This window comes from Neoarius graeffei, chromosome 5 (assembly GCF_027579695.1).
Source record: "Neoarius graeffei isolate fNeoGra1 chromosome 5, fNeoGra1.pri, whole genome shotgun sequence".
Taxonomy (NCBI): domain Eukaryota; kingdom Metazoa; phylum Chordata; class Actinopteri; order Siluriformes; family Ariidae; genus Neoarius; species Neoarius graeffei.
This window is the reverse complement of record NC_083573.1, coordinates 76,304,144-76,330,581: the sequence shown is the minus strand read 5'-3', so window position 1 is coordinate 76,330,581 and position 26,438 is coordinate 76,304,144. Positions and strand designations below refer to the sequence as shown.

At 40.4% G+C, this 26,438-nt stretch overlaps 1 protein-coding gene across 1 annotated transcript in view; it reads right to left on the bottom strand.

The window, feature by feature from the left end:
- rheb (Ras homolog, mTORC1 binding) overlaps positions 1-26,438 on the bottom strand; it is a 51,857-nt gene that overhangs the window by 7,535 nt on the left and 17,884 nt on the right. Inside the window, exons 2-6 of the mRNA XM_060922418.1 lie at positions 17,779-17,850; positions 9,510-9,577; positions 8,605-8,687; positions 5,827-5,883; positions 5,612-5,659 (exon numbers count right to left, since the gene is read on the bottom strand). Coding sequence (XP_060778401.1) covers positions 5,612-5,659; positions 5,827-5,883; positions 8,605-8,687; positions 9,510-9,577; positions 17,779-17,850 — 328 coding nt within the window. The remainder of the gene's footprint in view (positions 1-5,611; positions 5,660-5,826; positions 5,884-8,604; positions 8,688-9,509; positions 9,578-17,778; positions 17,851-26,438) is intronic.

Sequence of the window (26,438 nt, the reverse complement as noted above, 5' to 3'; positions counted from 1 at the left end):
GCAGAACAACTTACTTTTTATGGAATTAAAATGTGTTTCTGTTCTTGAGGCATTACAAATCAAAGATATTAAAAAAAAAAAAAAAAAAAAACAAAGAAAAACAAAAAACCCACCCCAGCTTAATTTTTCCGAAAGCTGCCGTAATATTAAAATAATATGGTCCAAAATGGGCCTCATTAACAAATGAGATCAAATATTCCAGCTTATTTTTCAAGATATTTACATAGAAATTGGCAGGCACACAGATAGTTGTATACTGAATACAAAAGTTTTAATTAGTAAAAACAACTTCTACAAGTTAGTATTAAATGATGCTAATTAGGTAACATTAAAAATCAGTACACTCCAAGTTTCACCAAATGGCTTTATTTGTGCAATATAAAGCTCATGTTAACTCCTTTATACATCACAAAGAAAGAGAAATCAATGTCAATTATAAAACATGCATAAGTAAGCATTGAAATGTCATTCACATCTACCATTCTCTATCAAAATATAAAACTAATTTCTAATATTTAACTCTTGAATATTTTTCTATCGTGAATACTAACAGAATTCTTTGCTTATTTGCGCTCTGTAGGCCTTTCTATCTCTCAATAGTAGGGCCTACTAGTGTTTATACTGTATGAAAGAATATAAAAAGATAACATTCACAGCTTTCAAGGCGAACCTCGAAAAAAACCATGCGAGCCGCGTCCAATAAACAATTCCAATTAATTAACTTGAAATTGACACTCGTGTTTCTGACTTCCGTTTTTTTTTTAAACATCATTCTGACCACTATGTCAATATTTTTTCGTCAAAACAATGACCTTTATATTCTAAAAATAGTTATTTACTGACATGAATCAGTTTGATTTAAAATAAGTAGGTAAAGCTATGAAAACTCATTTCAAAGTCTCCTGTGAATCATATCAAAACTAGCTGACGGATGATTTTGCTGAATACTTCTTCAGAAACAGGGAGCGCGAGAGAACATCCCTATAAAAGATATCTGATGGATATTCATAAGTAATCCAGCCAGAAACCCATCAGAAGAGAGAGCCTGACCACTTTCATGCGACTCAAAAAGCACCAGCAGTTTCCCCGACGTCCCGCGAGCAGAGAGTATACTCTGTTGCACCAACTTCAATCTGCTGTTACTCCCAAAGTACTGAACAGATCTTAAATGAGATAAACTTCTTTAAAAAGCTTATTTCTGCTTTCCAATGATAGTATTCACGATAGAAAATATTCAAGAGTTAAGCAATGACAGATTTGGAAACTTAAAAGGAGTGTCTGCATGCACAATTTTCACAGCACGGCCAGCGAGCGTCTCATATGCCCATTTTAAGAAATGCCTACAGCGGTGCTTGAAAGTTTGTGAACCCATTAGAATTTTCTATATTTCTGCATAAATATGACCTAAATCATCATCATCAGATTTTCACACAAGTCCTAAAAGTAGATAAAGAGAACCCAGTTAAACAAATGAGACAAAAATCATACTTGGTCATTTATTTATTGAGGAAAATGATCCAATATTACATATCTGTGAGTGGCAAAAGTATGTGAACCTCTAGGATTAGCAGTTAATTTGAAGGTGAAATTAGAGTCAGGTGTTTTCAATCAATGGGATGACAAATCAGGTGTGAGTGGGCACCATGTTTTGTTTAAAGAACAGGGATCTATCAAAGTTTGATCTTCATAACATGTTTGTGGAAGTGCATCATGGCACGAACAAAGGAGATTTCTGAGGACCTCAGAAAAAGCGTTGTTGATGCTCATCAGGCTGGAAAAGGTTACAAAACCATCTCTAAAGAGTTTGGACTCCACCAATCCACAGTCAGACAGATTGTGTACAAATGGAGGAAATTCAAGACCATTGTTACCCTCCCCAAGAGTGGTCGACCAACAAAGATCACTCCAAGAGCAAGGTGTGTAATAGTTGGTGAGGTCACAAAGGACCCCAGGGTAACTTCTAAGCAACTGAAGGCCTCTCTCACATTAGCCAATGCTCACGAGTCCACCATCAGGAGAACACTGAACAACAAAATGGTGTGCATGGCAAGGTTGCAAGGAGAAAGCCACTGCTCTCCAAAAAGAACATTGCTGCTCGTCTGCAGCTTGCTGAAGATCACGTGGACAAGCCAGAAGGCTATTGGAAAAATGTTTTGTGGATGGATGAGACCAAAATAGAACTTTTTGGTTTAAATGAGAAGCGTCACGTTTGGAATAAGGAAAACACTGAATTCCAGCATAAGAACCTTATCCCATCTGTGAAACATGGTGGTGGTAGTATCATGGTTTGGGCCTGTTTTGCTGCATCTGGGCCAGGACGGCTTGCCATCATTGATGGAACAATGAATTCTGAATTACACCAGCAAATTCTTAAGGAAAATGTCAGGACATCTGTCCATGAACTGAATCTCAAGAGAAGGTGGGTCATGCAGCAAGACAACGACCCTAAGCACACAAGTCATTCTACCAAAGAATGGTTACAGAAGAATAAAGTTAATGTTTTGGAATGGCCAAGTCAAAGTCCTGACCTTAATCCAATCGAAATGTTGTGGAAGGTCCTGAAGCGAGCAGTTCATGTGAGGAAATCCACCAACATCCCAGAGTTGAAGCTGTTCTGTACGGAGGAATGGGCTAAAATTCCTCCAAGCCGGTGTGCAGGACTGATCAACAGTTACCGGAAACGTTTAGTTGCAGTTATTGCTGCACGGGGGGGGGGGGGGTCCACACCAGATACTGAAAGTAAAGGTTCACATACTTTTGCCACTCTCAGATCTGTAATATTGGATCATTTTCCTCAATAAATGACCAAGTATAATATTTTTGTCTCATTTGTTTAACTGGGTTCTCTTTATCTACTTTGAGGACTTGTATGAAAATCTGATGTTTTAGGTCATATTTATGCAGAAATATAGAAAATTCTAACGGGTTCACAAACTTTCAAGCGCCAAGCGCCACTGTACCTCAAGCCTGAAGTACAAAATAAAAATCAACCAATGGAAAATTATGAACAAAATGTTCCACTACTAGATCAGAGTTTAAGCTCTTCAGTATTCAGTTCTTGGAAGGAGGACTTCTCTAGCCAGACTTATAAGACATGTATTCTAGCAGAGCATCATTCTGGCTCATCTGACACCACAAACTTTGGGCAGCTTTGCTCCAAGCCAGTCTCATAGCATGACTGGGCCCCTCAGTCCATTTATAGCATCCGAAGACATATTTAAAACAGCTAAACTACCCGGTCCTGTTCACTCATGCTGAACTGTATCCATGTCCACACAGGAAACAAAGCAGAGGAGCAGCAGTCAGCTCGCCAAGCCTTTAACTCTCATCCAAGCACTTAAACACTGCATACACATTCAATTGTTAAATTTTTATATACATTTCTTTGAGTGTGTAGTGAGCAGATGTCGTCACACCTTATGTTCAAATTCAAGTGCCTTTCACAGCATGTTGCCTTGAACTGCAGTAAGAAACCCCAGGCATTATGCAAAATGATCCAACAGTCCACTCTCTCTAACTGCCTTTTTCAGGACGCCAATCTCTTTATACCAAAATAACTTGAAATTCAGCCCATTTCAGCAAACAAACCCTGGAACTCCTTTTGTGCAGCACCAGTTTTTTTTTTTTTTTTTAATACACAACTATAAAATGCACTGAACCCTGTATTAATATTATGCTGAAGTATGGCTGTAAACCCTGACAGTCGGGATTCTGAGTTTCTGGGGTGTAGGTGCTGACTACACCACACGCAGACTATGTATCAGAGATCTACGTTACAATGACAGCTTTTCCCACCTCTAATCATTTTTAGACACACACACACACACTGCATGTACTGTGTGCACAGGAGTGCATGAGGAAAAAAACAAAAAAAATCCAAAAAGCATTGGTTAAATTTTCATAATGTAAATTAGCCCTTACAACTGACCCGATTTAAAAACAGGAATTGCAAGCAGTTGTGCTCGGGGAAAAGCAGCGTATGGGGTGTTACTGAAACAACTTGTATGGTTTTTCAGGGCAGCATAAAAGGAGAGGAAAAACTGTGGATGACTCAAACTTGGTAAAGCACAACCTGTCTCCTTTAATGAGGGGGAAATTTTCCCCCATGATTTCATATCCTGTGGAACAGTAGCATGCAGGCCAAAGCAACATCAATTCCATTTCCTGTTTGTGCCCCTGTTGTAGTTCAGCTTCACAGAATGTTCAATACTATGTCCCCTGAAGCATGACGATAGTTTAACCCTTTCCTCGGGAAGGTCCTGTTCTATGCAAATGTCTGCGAAAGTCTCACTTTCTAAGCGACAGACCATCATGCAGCAAATCTTTTCTCGGCTGAGCGCGCACCATCACAGCGTGTTCCCTGTGTATTCTGAGAGCTGACGCTGTGACTCAGGTTGACCTATTTATCCTTCTTGTTCTTCCCTGCCTACATCTCTACCCATGTTATGATGATCTGTGTGCTGATGACAAGCTGAACAGCTAAACTGGAAGAAGGAAGGACTCGAGTGATGTGAAAGTGCACTGGGAAGCTCGTTTAAGGGATTGTAAGCATGAAAAATAAATAAATAAATAAAAATTCCATATTTCAGAAACATTCAGCTTTTGTTGCAGATCCTTTGTTGTGGCCAAACACATGCATTCATGTAAATTATTAACCTGAAGGCAGCTCATCAAGAAAGTGGCGTGCTTACTGATTTTCACCGTCTTGTTTGATTAGTAGGCAGATAAAATAGCTTGTTTGTTTGCAGAGTTATATTTTTATGTACTGTACAAAAGTCTTAGGCACCCTTTTTTTTCATACAAACTGTTACAGATTTCTACATTGAGTCCCAAGGATTCGTTTTCCGGCACAAAATTAAATATTACAGGAGAAAAAAAAAAAAAAAGGTTTGTATCTGAGCAGCATATTACATAAGAGAGCACTTTTCAGATGAAAAAAGAAAAAAACATAATGAAGGCTGCTGGGTTTTGCTGCAAAATTAAGAAGCGAGTATAACAGTCCAAGTGTCCAGAAGAACTGTGGCGGGTTCTGTAAGATGCTCAGTAAAACCTACAGCTCATTTCCGCATAAAACTGCGCTCGTACCTCAGACTACCATTTTTTCTTTTAAAGCAAAAAGGGTCGTCTCACCAAATATTGACTTTGTTTCATTTATTATGGTTTAATTAAATATATATATTTATATATTTTTTTTTAGTTTTAATGCTGAGACGTTTCATTTCATTATTTTAAGCCATTTTCGGTCTTCAGCATTTCTTTACATGTGCCTAAGACTTTTGCACAGTACCACCCACCCATCCATCCACACACGATTGGACAGAGGAGGACACAATTATTCACCATTTCAAATTCGGCACCAATATCTCAAGTATTCGGAGTCCAGAGCACAAGTCAAAAGTGGTAATGTGACATGCCATTTGGAAACAAAACCACTTGACGTATTTACAGCCATAAACGAATCACTAATGGTTATGTATTAAAAGGTAACAGTTATCACCATTCAGTCACAGTAGCTGCTTATCCAGACTTTTCTAAACAAGGACTGGCAGTGAGGAGAATCTCTTATAAAGATAACTGTGCATTCTTTGAAGACATCACATGCATCACTTACCGCTCCATATGGAGATCTTTTTTATTTCCCACCAGCATTATTGGTACTCTGTGTAAAAGATAGGAGCATGACCTCAGTATAAAAAGCATTAATCAGCCTCCATGATGTAAAAACAGTCAACCTTTTAAAAGACGCTAGACCATATGCAATCACTGATACGGTCATATGACTACTTTGTGGGGGAAGGAAAAAAATTAAATAAAAAAAATACTTACTGTACTTTTCCCACCATATCCAGCAATTTTTCATGAATAACTTTTACTACTTCAAAACTGTAAGAGAAAGAAAAAAAAAGTGACTTGTCAGCAGCTAAATCAGGTGTTCTTCAGAAGATGGTCAGAAAGCCAGAGATGCCTGTAAGAAAGAATTCCTTCCAAAAACATTTAACCAGGAGTTTTAAGGTCATCAAACTATACTAAATAGTCCCTTGTGTGTTTATATCCACAATGAGAAAAATCCTGTTCTCTACTGCATGTCGATAACATCTCGCATATCGGGGGGGGGGGGGGGGGGACGACACCCCATGTTATTTGGTGGTGGTCTGTCCACATGAACACAATAACATCATGCAGAAATCAGTAAGCTTATATGATTCAATGAGGGTCATTCAAGTGATTACTTATTAACTGAGCATGAGGGCTTTACGGGAAAATATCAGACCGAGGTCTTGACAGTACAGGTCAAGCTGTACAAAAAGACAGAGCAAGCGAGGTTAATAAGGCGGTTACTATACGCCATTTTTATTTCTAAGATTAAAAATAGATGGTCATTATAACGAGGCATGATGCTGCTTTCAGTAGTCATATTTGTAATGTAATTTGAGTCACGCATGCAGAATAAATGGCTAGCAGTTTCAAAACTGAATTTCTGTTCGTGGTTTCTGAATGCTCTTCGTTGCTCATTTCTTGAATAACAACTCGGCGACTCGTTTGTCCTTCAGCCGTTTTTGATTCCGTTTTTATTTCCAATTAATCTTTTTTTGCAACATCGAAAGCCGGCACCTTGGAAAGAGAGCTTATAAATCGCCCCATGGGCATTATGGGAAAACACTGCCTGCCAATGAACCAATCGGAGCGCACGATTTTACTGGAAGTCGCTCGTGCCACATGTGTAGTAAAAGGCAAAATTTATACTGGAAAAATGATCTGCAATCCCAAGCAATGAACGCTCATTAAAATAATTCCACCGAGATCTCGATTTAGTTTGAAGTTTTGATTCTTTAATAGGGTTCATCTTCGCTTAACAAGGTTCTATAAACATTTCTCTGGAGAAAATTCTGACTTCACCATAAAGCCCAGGGGACGATGTGACTGGGTTATGTGACAGTTTTACGTGGAATGCAGTCATACCACAGACTTGGAGTCATCAAACATCTGTAAGAGGAAGCAGCTTTTCAGCACTAGAGAATTAGAAGTTTAAAGCAGCTTTCCATTGCTTTCCTATTTTTATGATATTGCTGAAATGCAATCTATAATTCCATCCAGAAACTTAATTCATAGCTTCATAACGTCAAAATTTCACCAAACCGGCTATATGAATGACTTTCAAAAGATTTACCAGAACACCAAGGAGTGAAGCATATTATCCACTCTAGAGATTATCATACATAACTGAAAGGATGACCATCCAACACCGCAAATATCCACTACATGAGAAGCCCAGCAGGAAGTGACATGATTAACTTCATCTGCTGATGACAGAATCTACAGTAATTGCTACTGGGACCAATCCGAACCCATTTTAGGGCTGGTGTTTTTGTTTTTTTTTAATTAAATCATTGGGCTTTGGAGCTAGATTCGAGGAAGTCAGTACTAGAGAGCCTGAAAGAAAGAGTCAGAGTGAAAAAGCTATTCATGCTGCTGCTAGGGCTTCGCTAAGTGGTTTGATTAAATCAGTCTTGAGAAAAGTTTGATTCTCTATTACAGGAGAGGGTGAAAGATACAAGAGCAGAGCGAGACACACACACACACACCCCTGTGCAGCAGTACACGTCAACGCTTCTACTTAATCTTAAGACTATCCATGCCCTTCTTCCCGCAACAGCTTCTTGAATAGTCCAGAGGTGGACAAATCAAATATACATTAGCTAGCCCACTGGACAAAGTCAAAGCTCTAATGTGTGATGGGAGATCATGCTTTAACTACCTGGAAGCCAAATTAATCAGGGGAAAAGCAGCAATTGACAAACTAAAGGAATACAAGATGATGGTTTTATGCCAGCATGAGTGTCATAAAAGCTTGTTCACTGCACTCTATAGGATTTTACTTGAGTTTGTTAGTTTCCGGTTCTGAAAAGATTGTCTAGTACTCATGCAAGAGATTAACCAGTAAAATATGGAAAATACATAAAATAGAAATGTATGCAGCAACTGGAGTGGGTATGTTTAAATAGATATCAAATGAAAGTTTTCTTTTGCAAAAGAAAGCTTTTTTTTCTGGCTGCCTGAAGAGTGAAGAAAAAAAAAAAAAAGATACTGGTGACATATCAACAGCCTACTGAACCTTCTTCCTCCTTACCTTCCAGACAACAATAAATAAAAAACCTAACAGCTGAGACACAGAATCTGTCAATCCCATGAACCAATGATTTGGCTACCCATATAACTGTCCAGTAATACGCTGGTTAAAATGAAACTGGGGGAAGCCATAGCCTAAGGATTAGAGAAACAGCTTTGGGCCCAAAAGGTCACCAGTTCGATTCCCTGGACCAGCAGGAATGGTGGAAGTGCCCCTGAGCAAGGCACTTCACCCCAAACTGCTCCCCAGGCTGCTCTGGGTCTATTGTACGTCACTCTGGATAAGAGTGTCTGCTAAATACCAGTAACGTAATGTAATGGAAAGAACACTACTGTCAAAAGAAAATACTAATTAGTCAAAAGAAAGTAACTCAAGTACAGGGCCTGCATTTCACATCTCCAGTTTCACTGGCTTGTCCACTTTTAATTGCATACAGCACTTAATAAAACACAAAAAGCAATAACAGGTCAACCTACCTTTTATTTGACGTAACGGAATACACCAAAATGTAACCATTGATGTCTATGGAATAAGTCTGAGGGAAAATAGAGTACTCATCCTGTGGAAGGGAAGAGGAGGGGGGGAAAAAAATCATAAAAAGACAGGAACAAGCCATCATATAAAGCTGACCACAGGATTTGTAAAGTTCTAACATGAGGTTATACCATTTTATAACTCAATACTGTATTAAACAGTTTTTAAACAGAATTTTGTCCAAGTCATACACTGTATCTTACTAATGCAAAAGGTTTAAGAAGCAAAAGCCCAGATGAAGATGTGGTTGGGAAAAAAACACCACCACATTGTACAAGATGGAGGACAAGAGTCGGACACCTGTCCTCCCTCTCTGCAGTGCACTGCATATGCACAGACCTTGTATACATCATGCCATTTCTTTTCCCAGCTCCGTCACTGGCTACCCCCTGCATTACTGACCGGCCCACGCTACAAGATGTGTGCGCGCTTTCAGTAAGAAAATCAAAGATATTGGGATGTTGCTAATCATTTTGCAGTGCATTCAAAAAGAGTAAAATGGACCCGTGTGCAAGGTGGCATCACTCAATCAGAGAAAACTTACTTTGAAAAGGTGTCAGAATGGGCAAACAAATAATACAACAATAATAAAATCCTGGTTTTAAATTAAGCTGTGTATCAGATCAGAAGTGATCAGCTCAAGCATTCACTATGAATGTAAAAGTCACAGTGTGCACTTTTGACCAGTTACAGATTGCAGAGCTTACTAATAAAGAGTGCGACCTCGTGCATCCTCACTCACTTGTGCTACTTCAAATTACAGCTCAACCCACACCTAATTGTGCGCATGTGGGTGTGTGTAATATAAAATGAAATATATAAAAAAAGGTGTGCGCATGTGCTCTACCTGCCCTGCTGTGTCGACCAGCTGCAGATGGTACTCTTGGCCATTGACTGTGATCATTTTAGTAAACGCTGCAGAGGAGAGGGAGAGAAAAAAAGACATTGTGAGAGGGAGCAGAAAAAAAGTAGGTGAGTGAATGAGAGATTTGTACATGCTGCAGACCTCAGCTTCTACTTCAGAGAGAATTAATACAAGGACAAACTGGGAGGGGCAGAGAACAATCAGACCAGCAGCTTTTCAAAAATGTTCACTTCCTTCATAAGCTCTCTGTAAATGACACCCAAACATACTTCATCGATGTAGCTGTCACAAAAACTGAATCGGTGGCAGAGATTGACAGTGATACTAATTTTTTAAGACGTCGAATCTTAAATCGAAGATGATGCCATTACAGAAGTGGGTGTGTGACTGCACCAAATACAAGATTGGCACTGATGCACACGGACATTGAGACCTTTGTAAGCAGTGCTACACAATTAACACATTGGCAAGAGTGCAGTGCCTCGCTGCAGCCTGAAGCTGTGTGGCCGGCCTCTCATGGGGCTAAAAATCTAAGACACAGTCTCGCACAGCAATTTGAGGACGTGGAAGATCCCCGAGGACAAGAGGAGCAGCCGAGCCGAGAAAGAAAATAGCTCAGCGCGGAGCCGGCACACCTAGCACTATTACTCAAGCATTCAGACGCATTGAGAGCAAAGCACCTCTCTTGCCACCCTCCTCCTTCTCCTCTTCCAAAGTCAAACAAGCAAGTAAAATCACCAAGCAAGGAGAGGAGGAGGTCATTCCTCAGCAATAATAAAGTCACTCTGTCTTCCAAACAAGCGTGGAATGAACAGGGAGAGTGTTTCATGGGGGCTTGGGGGCATGGGAAAGATAATCACGTCAAGCTAAAGGATAATTAACTGCTCCGCCGTAGGTACGTTTCCATCCAATGTTTTCTAAAAGAGCACCAGTCAAACATTAGGGCTGGGAATCTTTAGTCCACCTAAGATTCGATGTACACGTTAATTATCTGTAAATAGTTTCCCCCGTCTACAGGAGTGCACGGTGGGCAAAAGTGATTGTACCCTGATGAAGGATTAAACAAAACAAGAACTCGTACACAATTTCACCAGAGACCTGAAGTAATCTAGACATCAAAATTAATTTCAGGTTCTTCAGAAACTGTTTCTAATGGACAATGTTTTAGACATGCCAAGTCTTGCCCAAAGGTGGTCAATATTTGGCAGAAGGGTCTTCAGGAGTGTTTCTTGGGACATTGTTGGATAAAGAATCTTTAAAGCACTTGTAAAAATTACTCAAGTGCCTTTTATATGCTGGAGTCATTTCAGCCACTCCAACACCACACTTAGTCATGGCCATACCCGCCACCGAGGTCACGGAGGTCCAAACCTTGGTATTATTTCCGCAGTGCCTAAAAATAACTCCTCTTTGGTGCTGCAAAGATATTGTACAAAGCCAGGATAACAAACGCTCATCCGATCACGATACGTCATTACTTTACCGTGGGTGGTGTGAAAGTAACAAGATCAATCTAAAACCTTTATTCAACCTGGTAGTTCTAGGATTAGGTCAACAAACCAAACAGGCACCTGAATCTGCCAAAGCATGACACCGGCAACTAGAGAATTTTACTAGTGGACTGCTTGTACTTCAATTCCATTCATCTCCAGATATCAAACAAATAGCTCCTGTGCAGTCATGTTATGTTATATTAAACAGTATCCGTCCATCATGATGCTGGCGAGTTAGTTTCACTTGAATTAACAAACTAGCTAACATGAATTCCAACCATCCAATGTAAAACTATTAAACTTTCAATGAAAACTGAAATGCCTCCCCAATTCAACCCTTTGCTGACATGCATGTTAAAATGAGGTACCCCTATACGCTTTTATTTTAATTGCAAGATTATCGTAACAGAGGCTAGTAACATTTGCATGTACATATCAATTGACCTTGTGTTTACTTTCTTCACCGACACAGACAAAAATGAAAAAAAAAAAAAAGTCTCCAACAATCACAACTCCGCTTTGGGAAGGAAAGAGATACAGGACTAGAATGTCAAGGACGTAGCAGCTCATCTGGGCCTGCCATCCAAACAACCATGACTCCCAAAACAAACAGAACTGAAATGTGAAATTGTTTACAGCAGGAAAATCAACAAAAGGACTACATTTTGTTTCCCACGGGAAGATCTACCCAAAACATCGATCAGAACCGAAGTCACATGATAAATGAGAGGCGATACTATTCTAGTCAAAAGAAAACGTGCGAAGTTGACCTAATTACTAATTCGCTCGCAAAAAAATTGACAATACAATGACCAAGTTTTGTGCAGAAGGTCTAGTTCTTTCAAATAAAACAATCAGAACTGAAATCCACTGAGAACTGAGGGAGGAGATACAATTTAACTGAAAATGAACAAAGTCAGAAACCAATTGATTGCAACAGGAAACAAACGACCAAGTTTTACTCTTCATGGGAAGATCTACCCAAAACATCAATCAGAACTGGAATTGTATGAGAAATGAGATACAATTCTAGTGAGAGGCCTGGAAAATTCATTCATTTGGCCAAATTACTAACTCGTTAGCAAAAAATCTGACAAAACAATGACCAGGTTTTGTGCAGAGTGAGGAGTTCTTTCAAATAAAACAATTCAAATGGAAATCCATGGAGAATTAACGGAGGAGACATGACTTAACTGAATTGTGGACAAAAGACGCCACGGCAATAGCTCATCGGCCTTATTGCCAGATGAGCCAACAAGATGAGGAGATGGAGAGAAAAGGAGAAGGGAGAGAAAGAGCAGGTACCACCCACTGGGCCAGGATAGGATTAGCATTATATCGCAGTGCTGTTCAACAACAACAAAAAAAAACCCCAAAGTAACAGAGATATAATGTTCTTTGCTAGTTACAGTGGAACACAAACCTTATATAGTATTATTTGGATAAATATACATTATGCATACTTATGTACTGTGAGATACATTTCTATAATTCAAATCCCAAATGATGCAAACTCAAAACACAAAAAAGATTAAATAAATTGAGCAAAATATTTATAATACACTTTGGCTGGAGAGACAAGTGAGGAGTCACTAAGGACAGGTAGTGAATACAGAAAGAAAGAGAACAAAAGAGTAAACGGGGACACACACACACACACTGTAATGTTGACGACAGAGAGACAAGAGGTTATGGAAAGCAGAGAGAAATTAGAAAAGGAAGGCAGAGAAGAAGAGCACAGGAGACGCAAAGGGAAACGACAGAGACCACACAAGCAGAACAATACTGAAGGAGAAGCGAGAGATACCCTTTTCCATCAACAGGGAAAGGATTCGGTTCTGGTTCACACACCAAATTTTTGAAATCGTTCAGCGGTGGGTTTCCCAAAAGCCTCTTAACGCCAAGAGTGTCTTAACTAAGAGAGCAAGTATTCATTGTGCTGCTCGCTCTACCATTTAACAATGCTCTTTGTGCTGCAATGCTTTTGGGAAACCCACTCCAGAGTATTTCAACCAAAAATAAATTGGTTTGGAACCTATAAACTTGGTTCACAGCAAGAACCAAAATATCACTGGTTTTTCCAGCATGAACTGTGACTACGTCAGTGGGCATGTCATTGGTTTGGATAGGAAGCAAAGTGCAGCAATGGAGAATGCAATGGAAAAGAATACATCTTCAGAAAAAAAAAAAAAAAAGGCATGAAAACTATCTGGAATAACAAAACAAAAGCTCATAGGTCATCAATACGCTCCAGCATCTTGCTACTATGGTTTACTTCCTTTGTACAACGCCCTACATTCATGACGCATCCTTGATTATAATGGCGCTGCTCAAAACTGGTGAAAACGTGGGCTGGTTTGCGCGCTGGCACCGAGGTTCAAAGAATCCTTAAGTGGCTCAAAAATAACCATAATTTAGCCTCTTTTCCATTTCCAGATGATAGTGTGGATAATTCATTGCAATATTTAACCTGATTCTCATGCATTACTGCTTGACAGATCATTTATGCCACTGCCACGGTTTTAGAGCTATTCTTATCCAATTTTTGCCGTCCAAATGTCTTAAAAAGCATAGGCTGCATGCCCCTGAACCCCGCAGCAAGCTCAGTTTTTGGGCCTCAATATTTCTAAAACCCTGTGTACAGCCATGCACCTAGTGTAACACATCTGGATAATTATCGGGTCATTTGAGTCACTTATGTTTGAACATGGAACATGAGAGTGGTCTTTTACAAGACTGGGAATTTGGGGGAGGAAAGTAGGGGGGTGGGGGTCATTTTCTAGACCTGAAATGATTACTAATTAGAGTAGAAGTATGTGATCTCGCAGTGCAATGAATCTAGCTGGTTTCTTCATTTCAGTTCAGGCTTGTTGAGATTTCTGGCCCAGAAATAAGCTCCACCTCCTAGGTAAAAACAGAGCAGCTCAGCTCTCCCCCGTTTCCTTAAAAAGCAATTCACAAAGCATATGTAGTTTCAACAGAGATTGATTCTGTGGAAGACTCGTTAATGCAACTGCATTTGCTTTACAGGCAGCAAATGGCTCTAAAGATTACAAATTGCTCCTTTAACACAACTACAACAGGCTTTTTCTCAGGCTGTTCTCTACATTAGAATCGCCATCACAGATTATACAACTGAGCTGAACACGAACAAAGGAATTTAAATGTTCAGACTCCGGAGGCAAAAGCCCAGGTTTCATTAAGCTGTTCGTGTGCAACACAGTTTGTAGCAGAGATTTCCTTGTCCTCTGTGCTTCGGAGACTCTCTGAGCTGAACCTCGCTACTCTAACTGCAGCCTGCACGCTGACACAAAGAGACCAATCAAATTAAACTGGGACATGCTACACACCACTGTCTAATTTTCTACACAGATTTAAAATCCCAACAATACACATGGCAAAAAATAACTTTCATATCTGAGACTTATTACTCATTTACTGATGTACTGTTTACATGCTACTACCTTCACTGTGACTTGACTAAACCCAACTGAACACCCACAGATTTTGAACAGCTAGTTAAATTTCGCCTGTTAGTTTGTTGTTTGAGAGTGATAAGAGACATATCACTCTTTGCAGATTGCCAAGTACAGCTAGCTAGTTTGATCTCATCTCATCTCTAGCAGCTTTATCCTGTTCTACAGGGTCGCAGGCAAGCTGGAGCCTATCCCAGCTGACTACGGGCGAAAGGCGGGGTACACCCTGGACAAGTCGCCAGGTCATCACAGGGCTGACACATAGACACAGACAACTATTCACACTCACATTCACACCTACGGTCAATTTAGAGTCACCAGTTAACCTAACCTGCATGTCTTTGGACTGTGGGGGAAACCGGAGCACCCGGAGGAAACCCACGCGGACACGGGGAGAACATGCAAACTCCGCACAGAAAGGCCCTCGCTGGCCACTGGGCTCGAACCCGGACCTTCTTGGTGTGAGGCGACAGCGCTAACCACTACACCACCGTGCCGCCCCGCTAGTTGGATCATTATACAAAATGTTAAAAAGACAGACATGATCCCAGCCCTACACTCAAGGTTCACACCTTGAAGATTGGTGAATTTGTGGGAATTAATCAAAATTGAATTCAGTACAAATCCAACTTGGAAAAAGGAGACACAAAATCAAAATTATCTTGTTTTTATCCCCCCCCCCACAACTGGATCATCTGCCAATTCCTACGCCCTGGCCAGCTCTCACCCATCATACATCAGCTACCATGCAGGGAGGGAAAAGGCTAACTCAGATTTGTGAAACCAGCCAACATCCAGCAATAACCAGCGTCATTAGACACCATGCATCATGTGACAAACTGCAATACAAATTTATGATTATTCGAATTGATTAAATCAAAACAAATAATGATCATCAGTCTGTGAGATTTCTTAGGTTTTCCTAGCTGTAATTCATCTCATCTCATTATCTCTAGCCGCTTTATCCTGTCCTACAGGGTCGCAGGCAAGCTGGAGCCTATCCCAGCTGAGTACGGGCGAAAGGCGGGGTACACCCTGGACAAGTCGCCAGGTCATCACAGGACTGACACAGAGACACAGACAACCATTCACACTCACATTCACACCTACGGTCAATTTAGAGTCACCAGTTAACCTAACCTGCATGTCTTTGGACTGTGGGGAAACCGGAGCACCCGGAGGAAACCCACGCGGACACAGGGAGAACATGCAAACTCCACACAGAAAGGCCCTCGCCGGCCCCAGGGCTCGAACCCAGGACCTTCTTGCTGTGAGGCGACAGCGCTAACCACTACACCACCGTGCCGCCCTAGCTGTAATTGTATTAGAAAAGCAGGAATACATGCGACTTCACAGGTGGAAGGAACGGTGCTAATGCTGTTAAAATGCACAAACAGACATAAAATGGGAGACAGCTGCTGTACAATTAGACTTAACATGAACTCCAAGCTCTTTATCGACTGCTGAAAGCTAAAGAGAAGAAAATAGTCGGTAGTAAAATGTTCATAATTTTTTTTTTTAATTTTCATTTTTAATAAAAGGAACATTTTAGTTAAATCGGTTATATTTTACTCCAACGCCAATGTGGATAAATTACTGTTGATTATGAAAAGGATGTTTTTTTAATTTAACAAAAATATTTACCTTCATAAAAAATTTTAAATAAAATGACATTTTTTTGGTAATAAAATTTATTTTTTCAAAAATATCATGGGAAAAACTGAATCATGAACCCAAGATCACTAATCAAATCAAATTACGAACTGGCTGAATCATTACATGCCTAGGCGTCATACACTTGGAGGAAAGGATAATCTGCTCTCTTCTACATACACGAGCTCACAATTCAGTAGTACTACTGCTATTCACAGGCAAGAGAGAGTTCTGCTAATTCCATGGGCCTTTTTGTTAGTTTGATTTGATGAATGCCCGGTATGGCCGCTGCTTAAACAGCACTATTGCCATCAGCAAATTGTCACCAAAGGGGATAACTTTCAGAAGAATGATGTCTATTCCTCCGGGAGATTTCCAGAAACTGTTCTATTGAAGCTGGTCTGGTGGATAGTAGCAGTCCAACACCTTAGTAATACACTTTAGTTTTTCTTTCCTTTAATTTGTCACCCATTTATACATTTCCAAATGGAGGTACCTTTGTGGGTTTGTGTGCATGTGCAAACACATACAGTTCACAAATTTACCCATCAAGGCAGGCTCTGTATCAAGGGTTGATTTTCCACAAATCTATACTGGGTGCACGGCCTCCAATCCCAGTGTGCGTTTTTCCATTTTTGTTTCGTTAAAATACCAAGGCTCAGAGTATTGGCCAACACCTGATACTGATCAGAAACGAACATCCCCTTCGTAACCGATAACACCATGTGTGATGTTCTGACTCTAAGCATTAGTCTGAAGAGAATTTGTGCCCTGTATTGACATGCAAGATCCAGGAGTCAGTCAGCATGACAGCAACGTTATTTTAAAAAAAATAAAAATAAATAAAACACATAAGGGAAGCTGATAAGTGAAAAACGTAAAATCAAAGCTGATACTGATCCAAAGCTTCATGCCAACATCGTTATTAGAGACAGATTCTGAGAAAGAATGAACAAAAAGCCCCTGAGGAAGATTTACTTACAGCACACTGGATTTTTACCACTCTGCGAAGGATTTCATAGAGTGGTAAAATAAACACATGCACACACGCGTGGCTAAATATGGCCTGATGTTCACACTCAAATTTTTCCTTTCTGGAGGAAGCCTACACAAACTACACTATTGTATCAAGTATCTCAACACAACAAGCGCTCAGTTTCACTGTCTGGTATGTTACAGTTGTTCTATGCTGGATGAAAATGCCAGTGAAAAGACGATGCCTGTGCCATATGTAGATACGAGATGCCTCTTAAAAGCCGAGGTGTCAGTGCTTTGGCAGGCTGTACCACTGCTGAACTGCATGCAAGCAGCCAGCTCCCCTCTGCTCCCTAATGAAGAGTAGAAGTGCTGATTCTGACAGAGTCGAGCATTACACTGCCATCACATCCACACTGCAGCCTTCACTGAGGAACGGAGAACACAAATCTGGTGCCTCGCCAAAGTTCCTGTACAGACTCACACACAATCACATCGTACAGCTGAAGGAGAGAAAGGAGATCTAATCGGCCAATTCTACTTATATAATAGCACACTCACACACAAAATGAAGCAGAGAGCAGTTACTTGACAGGGCCTCTCTCTGTCCTCGGACTCCATCTCAGTCTGCTAGATTAATTGAAATGCACTTACTGTTTTCTATAGTTGGGTCGTACGAGTCCACAAACTGGCCTTCCACAAACTGTATTGTCAAAGAGGACTTCCCTGCAATAAAGAAAAAAAACAGAAAATGTGAAAAATGGGGCCTAGAGAGGAACTACAACCCCAAATCAGAAAAAGTTGGAATGGTACAGAATGTGCAAATAAATAAAATGAATAAATTAAAATAAACTACAATTTACTTTGACTTGTATTTCATTACACCCAGTACAAACCCATGGGATTTCATGTTTTGTCTGGTCAACTTCATGTCATTTGTAATAAACATCAATCCTGCAACACATTCCAAAAAAAGCTAGGAAGGGGGCAGTTCAGGGCTAGTAATGAAGTTTAAAAAAAAAAAAAAAAAGAAAGTGTTGCCAGGCAAAACAACCCTCGCCCGGTAGCACTTATGAATATGAAGGAAGATATCGCCCCCCCCCCCCAAAAAAAAGGACCCTATGGGTACATGTGGCTGCTGCTTATAAATAAAATTCTGATACCACTGTCCATACAGTAAATACAGCATAGTGTCTTGCAAAAGTATCCATCCCCCCCCCCCCGGTGTTTGTCCTGTTTTGTCGCATTACAAGCTGGAATTAAAATGGATCTTTGGAGGGTTGGCACCATTTGATTTACACAACATGTCTACCACTTTTAAGGTGAAAATTGTTGTTTTACTGTGACAAACAATAATTAAGATGAGAAAACAGAAATCTGGAGTGTGCATAGGTATTCACCCCCTTTCGTATGAAACCCCTAAATAAGAGCTGCTCCAACCAATTCACTTCATGTCACATAATTACATGATTAAGATCCACCTGCGTATAATCAAAGTGTCACATGATGTCTGTATGAAAAAAAATCAACCTGTTCTGGAAGGACCCTGACTCTGCAACACTACTAAGCAAGCAACATGAGAACCAAGGAGCATCCAAACAGGTCAGGGACAAAAAGTTGTGAAGTATGGATCAGGGTTGGGTTATAAAAAAATAAATAAAAAATCCCAAACTTTGACTATCCCAGGGAGCACCATTAAATCCATTATAGCAAAATGGAAAGAATATGGCACCACTACAAACCTGACGAGAACACCACCCAACAAAACTCAGACCAGGCAAGGAGGGCATTAATCAGAGATGCCTCAAAAGACATCAACGATAACACTGAAGGAGCTGCAAAGATCCACAGTGGAGATGGGAGTATCTGTCCATAGGACCACTTTAAGCCGTACACTCCACAGAGCGGGGCTTTATGGAAGAGTGGCCAGAAAAACGTCATTGCTTAAGAAGACACGTTTGGAGTTTGCCCAACATGTGGCAGACTCCCCAAACACATGGAAGAAGATTCTCTGGCCAAATAGGACTAAAATTTATCTTTTTGGCCATCGTGGGAAATGCCATGTGTAGTGCAAACCCATCACCCTGAGAACACCATTCCTACAGTGAAACATGGTGGTGGCAGCATCATGCTGTGGGGATATTTTTCATCTGCAGGGACAGGAAAGCTGGTCAGGACTGAAGGAAAGATGGATGGCACTAAATACAGGGCAATTCTGGAGGAAAACCTATTTGAGTCAGCCAGAGGTTTGAGACTGGGACGAAGGTTCACGGTCCAGCAGGACAATGACCCTAAACATACTGCTAAAGCTACACTGGAGTGGTTTAAAGGGAAACATTTAAATATCTTGGAATGGCCTCGTCAAAGCCCAGACCTCAGTTCAATTGAGAATCTGTGGCATAACTTGAAGATTGCTGTACACCAACACAACCCATCTAACTTGAAGGAGTTGGAGGAGCTTTGCCTTTAGGAATGGGCAAAAATCCCAATGGCTAGATGTGCCAAGCTAATAGAGACATACCCCAAGAGACTTGCAGCTGTAATTGTTGCAGCAAAAGGTGGCTCTACAAATATATTGTATAGTGTGTGTGTCTCTGTGAGAGAGAGTGATGTATATAAAATATAAGGGAGGAGAGAGATACCTATGCACACTCCAGATTTCTGTTTTTTTTCATCTTAATTATTATTGTTTGTCACAATAAAAACAATTTTCACCTTAAAAAGTGGTAGGCATGTTATGTAAATTAAATGGTGCTAATCCCCACCCAAATCCATTTTAATTCCAGCTTGTAATGCAACAAAACAGGCCAGACACCAAGGGGGATGAATACTTTTGCATGACACTGTATATTATTTGAGGCAGGAGCCACAAAAATGAAGCATATTAATCCAAAAAATGAACAATTTAAAACTCACAGAAGTAGTAAAATATACCAAGTGTCTGTACATTATATTATTCTACTCTTACGGTTTTCGAAACTGAAACTTCCGAACTGAGGCTGACATCCATATGCGGTCACCATGACCCAAACTCTTATTTCCCGGAAATGGCCCGGTGCTAGAGCTCAGTGGAACGCACTTTCCCTCTGTAATAAGCATAAACATGTCTAAAAGCGATTTCTTTAGTCTTGTCCATTTATTTCCAATGGTGAACCAAATTGTACGCACTCGCTGGCCATTTTAATAGGAGCACGTGTATATGCATGCCCAGTGTGCGATGGTTACACTCTTATAGCACGATGATCTAGTGGCTAGCGCCTCTATATGAGACAGTAACCACAACAATTTTGACCTTTTTGGTGACCTTGACCAGATGACTCAAAATGTTGGAGGTTCTATTGGAGACCAATGCCCATCTATCCTGAAAGTTTTATGAAGAATGATCCAACCGTTTTCCCGTAATATCATTAAACAAAACCTGACTGAAAACAATACCTCGCCCTGCTTACTCCATAGCAGGCGAGGTAATGATGTAATTTGAAACAGGTGATTATAAATCATGATTTGGTACAGAATCAGTATCCAGGAAAGGCCTTGTCTTTGAGGAGCAAAGAAGGGCTGATCTCCAGTTTGTCAACAAACGTGGGAGAAAATTTAAAATATTGAAAAAAAATAATGTCCCACAAAGACAGATAGGAAGGAATTTGAATATTTCACCCTCTATGGTACAGATCATTAAATAATTCAAAGAATCTGGAGGAATTTTGGTGCATAAAGGGCAAAAGCCTAAGCTGAACACCTGTGATCTCCGAGCCCTCAGATGGCACTGCATCAAGAACCATCATTCATCTATAGCTGATATAGCTACATGGGCTCAGGGTTACTTTGGCCAACCTTTGTCAAGCACTACAATACAGAGTTACATCCACAAATGCCATCTAAGGGGGGGGGGGGGGGGGGGGGGGAAACGACCCTTAACTGTGCACAAAGGAAGCTTTATGTTAACCGTGTCCAGAAGCACCCTTGCCTTCTCTGGGCTCAGAGGCATCTGGGATGGACCGTCACACAGTGGAAATGTGTATTGTGGTCAGACAAATCAGTATTCCAGGTCTTTTTTTGTAAGAAATGGACGATGTGTGCTCCGGACCAAAGATGAAAATGACCATCCAGACTGTGATCAGCAACAAGTCCAAAAGCCAGGGTCTGTCGTTGTGTCTGTGCCCTTGGCAAAGGTAACCTACACTTCTGTGATGGCAGAATTACTGCAGAAAAGTACAGAGATTTTGGAGCAACATATGCTGCCTTCAAGACATGTTTTCCAGGGAGATTTCAACAAGACAATGCAAATCCACATTCTGCACACATTACAAAGGCATGGCTGCGGAAGAAGAAGAAGGTGCCTGTCCCCAATAGAGAACGTGTGGTGAATTTTGAAATGAAAAATATGACCGCAACGATCTCATACTTTTCCACACCTTAAGACCTATTTGCAGGAAGAATGGGACAAAATAACATCAGAAACATTTCATCACTTGGCGTCTTTGGTCCATAAACATCTTTTAAAGTGTTTTGAGAAGGACTGGCAACCTTACAAAGTGGGAAATGCTTTACCGTCTCAACTTTTTTTTTTTTTTTAAACTCTGCTGCAAGAATCAAAATTGGGAGAAAAAAAAAAAGTTTAAACAAATTAGACAAAAATTCATGAGGTAAAATGTAAACAATACAACAGCACATTATTCAATTGCAATGCACATCAAAGATTATATAAAAATAATTGTTATTAACTTTAATTTCAACATACGGTCCCGACTTTTTCTGATTCAGGGTTGCATTTACAGCTAAAATATGCTCATATAAAAAGTCAAGCACTGCTCAGAGACCTCAGCCTCAATGACCCACTTATTATTCTGCAGTAATTTTCCATGCAGATTTAACATCATGTTAATCAGCCAAAAGCTGCACTTCTTATTTTTCCATGTTTAAATACACTTTCCTGAATTTGAAAATTATTATTAAACATGCAAGATATAAAAACACAACAGGATGTGCCGTTATAGAAAAGCAATCAGTGATGAGGTGGTGTAATACAGCCTGATATGAAGCAGAGTTATTCTCGCCTCTTTCAAGCTCAGCAGTAACACTTCCCAATGTGTTTTATTCCTCTTATACCACTAACTTTTTTTTTAATTATTAAAGAACACTTCATAATTTATCAGTCTTGCGTTTTAGTTTTAAACAGAAATGCTAGTTGAATGATAAACACTATATAAACCCTATTTAAATCAGAATGGGAGTTAACCATTTAAAGCATTTTTGAGCTCAGGGGTCCTAATTTTCGAGCAGATGTGAACAAGAGCAGGCTGTGTTTTCAGAGCGAGTGTGTCTGTGTGAGAGATAGAGAAGTACAGAGCAGGAGTAGCGGCAGCACGAGATGTCCGAGCGCGTGGGCAGCCATGTACCACAGCCTGTTGCTATAACAACCGATCAATTCTGCCAGCATGTGTAAAATGTGAGCCCTCATTCAGAAGGAAAAGCCCAAAGGACGACATGACTACTTGCACAGGAACACGCAGCTCAGTGAGAGATGAAGTTCATTTTCACACTGCGTCTGAATGGATGTGGCTGGAATCTATTAGTAGGTTATAGCATCACAAATCAATCCTCAGCGCTTAAAGACACAATATGCTGCAGGCCTTAAAGAGAATCCAAACAGAATGGAGAAATGGTGTCAGGATACTTTTAAATAATTTATCATCAACTCAGAAGGGAAGAGGATAAACAAGATCACCCTGAAGAACATGTCGCTGAAATGACCATAAAGTCTTTCATCTCTGTTGAAAACTTGATTCTATTTTCAGGAAAATTCGGATACTGGACAAGTGTGTGTCTGAAACATACAGGCTGTGATATAAAATCTCTTTATATTAAAGTGCTCTAGACAATCATTTCAAACATACCTCAAAACAACCGTTATTGGCAACATTGCGATGATCTCACTCATCTTTCCTTTAGAATTTTCTACAATTGTGATTTCACTTGGTGGGTAGAAGAAATTGCACATAAATATAAAAATTACATACATGCTACTAGGGCTGTCCCCGACCAAGGATTTTCTTGGTCGACCAGTGGTCGTGCATTCACTCCGACTAATCGACTAATCGCCCCCCCCCCCAAAAAAAAAAAACCTGCCCATTTTTACCGAGATACACATCTGTGAGGCTTTACCTGTAATGCCGGGCTGCCGTATCTATGCGCATTTACCACTAACGGCGGGGGTAAACTTCATGCAATTTTCAGCCATGCAGGCATTTTAAAATGGTTATGTTGTCCGATTGCCTGAAATAGGGGATGTACAGGTATGTGTAACTAACAAAATGTTTGAATGTGTCACAAAAATAATCAGAAAGACTGACGGACTCTGAACATTCTGATGAATATTTATTTAAAACACGTGCCACACACACATTGTTCATGAAAGATGATTGTAATAAAATAAAACAAAATAGAGAGGAGAGAGATTGTAAAACAGTGAGCTGGATAATTTAGCTTTACCAGTAGCCAGTAACCAGTAGGCCTACGTATTGCAATCAAACTTCAGGTTGCAAGGGGTAGGCTAGCTAGGCTAGTAGGCTACTTACATGGTTGAGGTGGTAAAGCATGTTCGTCGTGGAAGAATGAAAGGCGAATGTTTTTTTGCAAATTCTGCACGTAACCCTCTTTGGGTCATCTTTGTTCTTTTCGAAATGATCCCATATTTTAGAGCTCCTTCCAGACATGCTGTCTGCCCGTGTTAAAAAAAAATCAACAGTAAATTAGTGTCACGACTTCCTTTATCATGCCCGTCAAATTAAAAGCCCTTCGACAAGACGCGGCTTTTTTCCCTGCGACCAATGGAATTTTGGTCGGCTAATAATTTTTTGGTCGACCAACGACTAATCGATTGTTTGCCGTCAGCCCTACATGCTACAAACCTTTATGATACTATAGTAACTTTCATTATCTATACTGTTTATCCATTGCAGGTTGCACGTGAGCTGGAACCAATCCCAGCTGACATTGGGAGAGAGTCACCAGTCTACCGCAGGGCTAACACAGAGACAGACAACCATTCACACTCATCCTATGGACAGTTCAGAGTAGCTTACTTGATCTAATCTGCAAGTCTTTGAACTGTGGGAGGAAACCCACACAGGCATGATGAGAACATGAAAACTCAGCACAGAAAGATCCTGGACAACCGACTGATTTGAACCCAGAACCTGCTTGCTGTAAGGCAACAGCTCTAACTGCTGAGCAGCCCTAGTACTACAGTACCTTCATACTGCCTCCGGAGACTTAAAGGCAATTTTACACAGCAATAAATCATGGAAAAACAGACACATGCAAGAGCTTTTCTGAACCCTCTCGGCTTTAATGAAGACGCACAGAAATTAAAGTACGGTTCCAGCTATAAATAGGCACAGCGACAGAGTGGGTAGGAAGGATCACAGAGCTCGAACTACTCAGTGCAGGAAAAAGAGCAGATGTGGGAACGAGATTACACTAAAGAACACACAACAAAGTAAACACATGGCGCTATACAGTACATGTTGAGACTCCTGAAACAAGTGCAGTTTGTCTGAATTTCTAGATACTGAAGTGATTGGGACAAACCCGTGCTGACGAAATGCCTGAAAAGAGATCTGACAGCAGTCTGCATTACAGGAACATATGGTGATTCATTAAGAATAAACTGGAAACCAGAAAAGTTAGAATTCCAGCGTTGGCCTATATAAAACAGCATGTGTATGGTGAATAATATATTCATACTTACAAACAACTCCAATCACTGAAACTGGAGGTAACAAGGACAGGTTGGGTAAAATGGGGGGGGAGGGGGGGGAACGGACAACCCTACTGGCATGAAGGTCATTTACCGATCCAATCAGGATTCTGCAGGTGTGGTGGTTTGGGAAAACCTGTTAGATACATCACTGTGGCTAAATTCTGGTAAACAGAAAGTAAAAATGATTTTGCCAAAACTGGGTTTACCCATCAATAACATACTTCTCAAATTTAGCTTGTAGCTGTCTCAACTTTAAGAGACCATCAAAATATATATTTCATGATTTTTTTTTTAAAATTTACCTTATAATCTTACATTTAACAGTTATTCCATGAAATCGAGTCATACATGAGCTGATAGCCAACGAGGTGCATAGCGCCGAGCTGGCTGTTAGCCATATGAACAGAATTGAGTGGAATAACTATTTTATTATATCCACAAAAATAATCCTAAATTCCTATTTAATACTGTAGCAAAATTAACCAGGAATAAGTCCACTACAGACACACGCACACCTCCAGGATGTAGTAGCAACGACTTCATGAATTTTTTTTAATGACAAAATTGAAAATCACATCACATCACATCACATTATCTCTAGCCGCTTTATCCTTCTACAGGGTCGCAGGCAAGCTGGAGCCTATCCCAGCTGACCACGGGCGAAAGGCGGGGTACACCCTGGACAAGTCGCCAGGTCATCACAGGGCTGACACATAGACACAGACAACCATTCACACTCACATTCACACCTACGGTCAATTTAGAGCCACCAGTTAACCTAACCTGCATGTCTTTGGACTGTGGGGGAAACCGGAGCACCCGGAGGAAACCCACGCGGACACGGGGAGAACATGCAAACTCCACACAGAAAGGCCCTCGCCGGCCCCGGGGCTCGAACCCAGGACCTTCTTGCTGTGAGGCGACAGCGCTAACCACTACACCACCGTGCCGCCAAAATTGAAAATATCCGACAAAAAAAATTTAATCTACTAATTTAAGGTCAGACAATGTAAATGACCCTGTAGTTAACAATATAACTATCAGATCAGCAATTAGAATGTTTTACTTCCCTTAGAGAAACTGAATTACTTTCAATAATATCAAAATCCTCAACTTACATCCTAGATCCCTTACCTACACAACTATTCAAACAGATAATACCTGAAGTAATTGAACCGCTTCTAAAAATAAGTTATTCTCTTAGGATCGGCTATGTACCCAAATCCTTTAAACTAGCAGTTATCAAATCCCTGTCAGCTGTCCAATATCAAACCTCCTCTTTATCTCCAAGATCCTTGAAAAAGCTGTCGCACAGCAGTTATGCTCATATTTACATAGGAATAACATCCATGAGATGTATCAGTCAGGATTTAGACCTAATCACAGCACAGAGACAGCTCTGGTTAAAGTAGTAAACGACCTACTGTTGGCGTCTGATCAGGGCTGTGTCTCACTGCTTGTGTTGCTTGACCTTAGTGCAGCATTTGATACCATTGATCATTCCATTCTTCTGGATAGACTAGAAAAATGTTGTGGGAGTTAATGGAAC